At 43.8% G+C, this 7,500-nt stretch overlaps 1 protein-coding gene across 1 annotated transcript in view; it reads right to left on the bottom strand.

Moving 5' to 3' along the window:
• Positions 1 to 7,500, bottom strand: part of LOC120562499 (rho guanine nucleotide exchange factor 2-like) — a 62,635-nt gene that overhangs the window by 42,830 nt on the left and 12,305 nt on the right. The window contains exons 3-5 of the mRNA XM_039806208.1: positions 7,244 to 7,311; positions 6,472 to 6,535; positions 6,214 to 6,346 (exon numbers count right to left, since the gene is read on the bottom strand). Coding sequence (XP_039662142.1) covers positions 6,214 to 6,346; positions 6,472 to 6,535; positions 7,244 to 7,311 — 265 coding nt within the window. The remainder of the gene's footprint in view (positions 1 to 6,213; positions 6,347 to 6,471; positions 6,536 to 7,243; positions 7,312 to 7,500) is intronic.

Below are 7,500 nucleotides of genomic sequence, written 5' to 3'. Positions count from 1 at the left end.
CAAAAACGAAAAACGGCCAGTTTCCCAATTACCATTAGTAAATAGGAAAACAAAAAACGGAAAACAAACCATTATTCGTTTTTTGTTTTGATATTAAAAAACGGAAAACGAAAAACTATCTCCTTATCCGATTTTCTTTGATGTGTTTGTAGATGGAACTCGGAAATTAAATTGTGTGTATAAATCTTATTCCTCATTCATTTTTTTCGTGACCCGGAAGCGATCGTAGGTAGTAAGCGGCTGCATACCCGGAAATCATTTGGACATCAATGAGACCCATGAGACCATGGACAGTTAGAATGATACGGACGTAAACATGTTTTTAGACGAATATGCTAGTTTTATATTAGAAAACCGAAAGAATGGGATGTCTTGTGGGGATAGAGCAGCTGCGTTGGGTTCACAGTTTGGAACGATACGGGGGTTTCTGAGAGGAGTGTGCGGAGCTGGTGTGCTCAGCAGGGACTTTTATTATGAAGTGGTCACAGGAGATTAGCGCTGACTGCTCTCATTCATCAAAAAAGAGTCTACACAACAAGACAACCATCATAGTCTAATAATAATAATAATGAAGCGAAAACATTTTCAAAATTTCTCATTTTCATTGCCATTGCTTTGGCAAATATCTGTCAAACAAACTAAAATCAAAACCATGATTTGGCTTTCCCTTATCAAATCGCAAAAGACTCCGATTTAATACAAATATATCTGTCAAACAAACAGGGCTATAATTAGTATAAATAAGATATAAAATCAATATAAATGTGATTTTTGGAGGTTAAAAAAGTAACTACCTAAGTAACTTACTCAGTAGGCCTACATTTTAAATGAGCTACTTTTACTAGTAATTTTACTTGTACTTGAGTAAACAACAAAGTAGCAGTACTTTTACTTAAGTAGAATTTTTTTTTACTCTTTTCACTTCTGCTGATTTATTTAAATCTAAAAATTGCATAGACCTAGCCCTGGTCTGCATATCGGCCTAGCTGTGGTCAGCTTTTTATTTACTTTAAGAGTAGTATTCATTTGTATGTTTAACAAAAGCGGTAAACGGCAATTGATAAAAAAAAAAAAAAAATTGCCTCAGCAATACCTTCAGCGATTTCAACTTCAAGTTGGCCATCAGGACAGAAGTCCCTGACAAGTCCCTGCTGAGCACACCACCTCCGCACATTATTATTATTATTATTATTAGACTATGATGGTTGTCTTGTTGTGTAGACTCATTTTTGATGAAAGAGAGCAGTCAGCGCTAATCTCCTGTGACCACTTCATAATAAAAGTCAACTTGTGTTTCGCCAGTGAAATGATTTTAATATTTGCATATTAAAAGCGATATGCAGACCAGGGCTAGGTCTATGCAATTTTTAGATTTAAATAAATCGGCAGAAGTGAAAAGAGTAAAAAAATGTTCTACTTAAGTAAAAGTACTGTTACTTTGTTGTTTACTCAAGTACAAGTAAAATTACTAGTAAAAGTAGCTCATTTAAAATGTAGAGTTACTTAGTTACTTTTTTAACCTCCAAAAATCACATTTATATTGATTTTATATTTTATTTATACTAATTATAGCCCTATTTGTTTGACAGATATTGTTGTATTAAATCGGAGTCTTTTGCGATTTGATAAGGGAAAGCCAAATCATGGTTTCGATTTTAGTTTGTTTGACAGATATTAGCCAAAGCAATGGCGCAAAACAACGTTAGAGACCTTTTATGTGAAAATGAGAAATTTTGAAAATGTTTTCGCTTCATTATTATTATTATTAGACTATGATGGTTGTCTTGTTGTGTAGACTCATTTTTGATGAATGAGAGGGACAGGGAGACGTTGCACAGATGATAGCAAGTGAGATAGCGGAGAGAAGAGAGTATCTAAGGCGAATTGTTGCAGTGACTTCCATGTGAGGGAGACAGGGAATCCCCTTTCGTGGCAATAATGAAGTAACAGAAGAAATGAGTGCAAAGATTTTGCAAAACGCAAGTTACAAATATCCTGGGGGCTAATCACCTCCTGTCTTTATCCTAGTGAGGTCTCTGATCCGGACGTGTCGCACTGTGAATGCAACATTGAACATTTAGCATGTTTAATAATGCAAAAACCAGTCCTGCAGGATTATGACAGGAAAGGACTTTTTAGTAAAGCTATCAAAGCATGAGAGTTGGAGTTTCTTCATCTTTGATGCTGACGGACTGGTTCAGCCTGCAGCAGCTGTTTCACTTCACTTTCTATTTCCTTGATCGATTTGATAAGGGAAAGCCAAATCATGGTTTCGATTTTAATTTGAGAGATATTTGCCAAAGCAATGGCAATGAAAATGAGAAATTTTGAAAATGTTTTCGCTTCATTATTATTATTATTATTAGACTATGATGGTTGTCTTGTTGTGTAGACTCATTTTTGATGAATGAGAGCAGTCAGCGCTAATCTCCTGTGACCACTTCATAATAAAAGTCAACTTGAGTTTCGCCACAATGGGTTGTTTTTTGTTTTCCTATTTACTAATGGTAATTGGGAAACTGGCCGTTTTTCGTTTTTGTTTTTTTCCTTTCAAAACGAAAATCCGTTGGCCGCCAAGTACACGGACCCTTGTAGCTTGAACATACAGTACAGTACAGACCAAAAATTGAGGTTCTGAAGAAAAAGGACTCCCTTGTCTGTCGATGAATTATAATAAAAGGCCTTGGCTCCTATTGTGCTGTCTCTGTGGGGCCATAAGACCAAATATAGAAAATGTTATAACTCACAACACTAAAATTGAAATACTCTTATTTTTTTAAAAACTGCAAAACATCACAGTGTAGCTAAATGCAAAACACTATTGCAACAAATGAAATTTTGAACACACTACAGTGCACTTCCTTATGATAGAGAATCCTCAATTATTTGTTATTTACTTAGTGGCAGACCCATGTAATGTACACTGGTGAGTATAGCCATTGGGTATAGGCAACAATGTACAATGTTGCACTGCCTATGCAACTAATCATACCTTATAAACTACTGTAAGTAGACACATCCCAGACTCTCAAACCAGTGTAACGTTATAACTAAAAGAAACTGTAACGTTACATGATCAACAATAATCCTGTAACCTGTTTGCAGCCAGCGGCACGTAAATGATTAACGTAACGTTGATCGACCACCACAAGTTTGGCAATTAAACAAACGGTCATTTATATTTGATAAGGAAGACAGTCGGAGTTAACCTCCCATAACGTTAGGTCGTAGCTAAAGCAAGAAGCAAGCTAATGGTAGATGGTCAATGCTGCAACATGTTTACTCCCCTATCAGGGTGTGTTTTCAGATGCCTGATTAAATTAGATGTGGCTGAGCCAGAATCTTTTATCGTGATACCGCATATTTGGCATTTAGCGCTTCTTCTGTTTGAGCCGTCTTGTTTGAAGTTTTTGAACCCAAAGCTTAATGAATGGCACAGCAGCGGCGGTGCTTTCGGCATGTTAGTTTATTGTCCTCTCGTGTGTCCTCGCAGGTTATAGGTAACGGGGGGAGGGGTATAGCCATTGGGTATAGGCAGGTTATAGGTAACGGAGGGAGGGGTATAGCCATTGGGTATAGGCAGGTTATAGGTAACGGAGGGAGGGGTATAGCCATTGGGTATAGGCAGGTTATAGGTAACGGGGGGAGGGGTATAGCCATTGGGTATAGGAAGGTTATAGGTAACGGAGGGAGGGTAAAGCCATTGGGTATAGGCAGGTTATAGGTAACGGGGGAGGGTGCAGTTCCATTGGTATAGGCAGGTTATAGGTAACGGGGGAGGGGTATAGCCATTGGGTATAGGAAGGTTATAGGTAACGGAGGGAGGGAGTAAAGCCATTGGGTATAGGCAGGTTATAGGTAACGGGGGAGGGTACAGCCATTGGGTATAGGCAGGTTATAGGTAACGGGGGAGGGGTATAGCCATTGGGTATAGGCAGGTTATAGGTAACGGGGAGGGGTACAGCCATTGGGTATAGGCAGGTTATAGGTAACGGGGGGAGGGGTACAGCCATTGGGTATAGGCAGGTTATAGGTAACGGGGGGAGGGGTATAGCCATTGGGTATAGGCAGGTTATAGGTAACGGGGAGGGGTATAGCCATTGGGTATAGGCAGGTTATAGGTAACGGGGGAGGGGTATAGCCATTGGGTATAGGGCAGGTTATAGGTAACGGGGGAGGGGCGTTCATTGGGTATAGGCAGGTTATAGGTAACGGAGGAGGGGTACAGCCATTGGGTATAGGCAGGTTATAGGTAACGGAGGGAGGTACAGCCATTGGGTATAAGCAGGTTATAGGTAACGGGGAGGGGTATAGCCATTGGGTATAGGCAGGTTATAGGTAACGGAGGAGGGGTATAGCCATTGGGTATAGGCAGGTTATAGGTACGGAGGGAGGGTATAGCCATTGGGTATAGGCAGGTTATAGGTAACGGAGGGAGGGTACAGCCATTGGGTATAGGCAGGTTATAGGTAACGGAGGGGGTATAGCCATTGGGTATAGGGTTATAGGTAACGGGGAGGGTATAGCCATTGGGTATAGGTCAGGTAACGGAGGGAGGGGTATATCCATTGGGTATAGGCAGGTTATAGGTAACGGAGGGAGGGGTATAGCCATTGGGTATAGGCAGGTTATAGGTAACGGGGGGAGGGGTATAGCCATTGGGTATAGGCAGGTTATAGGTAACGGAGGGAGGGGTATAGCCATTGGGTATAGGCAGGTTATAGGTAACGGAGGGAGGGGTATAGCCATTGGGTATAGGCAGGTTATAGGTAACGGAGGGAGGGTATAGCCATTGGGTATAGGCAGGTTATAGGTAACGGGGGGAGGGGTATAGCCATTGGGTATAGGCAGGTTATAGGTAACGGAGGGAGGGGTATAGCCATTGGGTATAGGCAGGTTATAGGTAACGGGGGGAGGGGTATAGCCATTGGGTATAGGCAGGTTATAGGTAACGGGGGGAGGGGTATAGCCATTGGGTATAGGCAGGTTATAGGTAACGGGGGAGGGTAGTAGCCATTGGGTATAGGCAGGTTATAGGTAACGGGGGAGGGGTATAGCCATTGGGTATAGGCAGGTTATAGGTAACGGGGGAGGGTATAGCCATTGGGTATAGGCAGGTTATAGGTAACGGGGGGAGGGGTATAGCCATTGGGTATAGGCAGGTTATAGGTAACGGGGGGAGGGGTACATCGAGCTCATCAGAAGTTTCCTAAAAATAAACACTGTTCACGAGTCCCGCAGCTCGAGTCTGAAGTCACTGTGTGTGCGACTTAAGTCACACTTGAGTCCGAGTCTCAAACTCCAGTCCCCATCTCTGGTTAGAGACAGACAGGTTAGAGACAGACAGGTTAGAGACAGACAGACAAAGACACAGAGGTAGAGAGACAGACAGGTAGAGAGAGACAGGTTAGAGACAGACGGGTTAGAGACAGACCAGACAGGTTAGAGACAGACAGGCAGAGAGAGACAGGTTAGAGACAGACAGGTTAGAGACAAACCAGACAGGTTAGAGACAGACAGGCAGAGAGAGACAGGTTAGAGACAGACCAGACAGGTTAGAGACAGACAGGTTAGAGACAGACAGGCAGAGAGAGACAGGTTAGAGACAGACCAGACAGAGAGAGACAGAGAGACAGGTAGGTAAAGAGAGAGACAAGACAGATAACAGACAAACAGTTCGAGAGACAGACAGGCTAGAGACAGACAGGTTAGAGATAGACAGACAGACAAAGACACAGAGGTAGAGAGACAGACAGGTGGAGAGAGAGACAGGTTAGAGACAGACGGGTTAGAGACAGACCAGACAGGTTAGAGACAGACAGGTTAGAGACAGACAAGCAGAGAGAGACAGGTTAGAGACAGACAGGTTAGAGACAGACCAGACAGAGAGAGACAGGTAGGTAGAGAGAGAGACCAGACAGATAACAGACAAACAGGTCGAGAGACAGACAGGTTAGAGACAGACAGACAAAGACACAGAGGTAGAGAGACAGACAGGTAGAGAGACAGACAGGTGGACAGTTTAAATAACTTTCTGTAGTCAGTATGGAAAAGTTAACTGAACTCTGATAGTTTCTTTGACTGTTTTTTCATGTCCCTGATTTCTCTGGTAGCTGATTGGTCGGTTCCAGGCTTCATATCAGCATTTAATGAAACGTTAACGGACATATAGAACCACAGCCTTTCAGCCAATCAAGTGCTGTTCCCTCTCACCCTGCGATGTTATTGGTGGAGACGCTCTTGGCGAGCGAGAGGCCGGAGCGAACGCGGCGCGAGCCGAGCAGAGACTGGCGCAGGCTGTCGGACGGATAGATGGCCGAGCTGGGGCGCTCCTTCATCATCGGAGCTGCACACACACACACACACACACACAGAGGAGTCAAAATACATTTCCCACAATGCAGCGGGAGGGGCTTCAATGTGACACATAAACAGACAGACAGGTAGAGAGAGAGAGACAGGTTGACTCACTTTTAGTTCTCATGGCGACGTTCTGCAGAGCTGAACTGTTCCTGACAATAGCCAACTTCTGTTGCTGTTAGAGAGAGACAGACAGGCAGTTAGAGAGATAGACAGGCAGTTAGAGAGACAGGCAGGCAGTTAGAGAGACAGGCAGGCATATAGAGAGGCAGGCAGGCAGGCAGGCAGTTAGAGAGATAGACAGGCAGTTAGAGAGACAGGCGGGCAGTTAGAGAGACAGGCAGGCAGTTAGAGAAAGACAGGTACTCAGAAAGACAGACAGGCAGTTAGAGAGACAGACAGGTTAGAGAGGCAGGCAGGCAGTTAGAGAGACAGACAGGCATATAGAGAGACAGACAGGCAGTTAGAGAGACAGACAGGCAGTTAGAGAGACAGGCAGGCAGTTAAATAGAGAGGCAGGCTGTTAGAGAGACACACAGGTTAGAGAGACAGACAGGTTAGAGAGACAGACAGACAGGCAGACAGAGAAAGACAGACAGGCAGTTAAAGAGACAGACAGGTTAGAGATGCAGGCAGGCAGACAGGCAGGCAGTTAGAGAGGCAGGCAGGCAGACAGGCAGGCAGTTAGAGAGGCAGACAGGCAGTTAGAGAGACAGACTGGCTTTTACAGACACAGGCAAGCAGTTTGAGAGAGACAGGCTAGAGAGACAGACAGGTTAGAGAGACATACAGGCAGAGAGACATACAGGCAGTTAGAGAGATAGACAGACAGACAGACAGACAGACAGATAGGCAGGCAGACAGATAGACAGACAGGTCTTACCCTTTGTTTCATCTTGGCACAGCTGGCCAGACTGTCTCTGCAGCGGTTATGGATGGTGACATTACAGGCTGAAAGAGACAGACAGGTAGACAGAGAGACAGAGAGACAGACAGACAGGTGTAAAAGTGTCCTCATATTGTATCGTTGTAATGAGATGTATTGATCAGGCTGTCTGTGATTATGATTCTGGATCTACACACATACTGGGATCAATACCCCACCCCCCCACTAAACCCCTAACCCCCCCCTGAACCCAC

The sequence above is a fragment of the Perca fluviatilis genome, chromosome 7, assembly GCF_010015445.1.
Source record: "Perca fluviatilis chromosome 7, GENO_Pfluv_1.0, whole genome shotgun sequence".
NCBI lineage: Eukaryota > Metazoa > Chordata > Actinopteri > Perciformes > Percidae > Perca > Perca fluviatilis.
The sequence above is the reverse complement of the archived record's forward strand: the minus strand, read 5'-3'. Positions and strand labels throughout refer to the sequence as shown.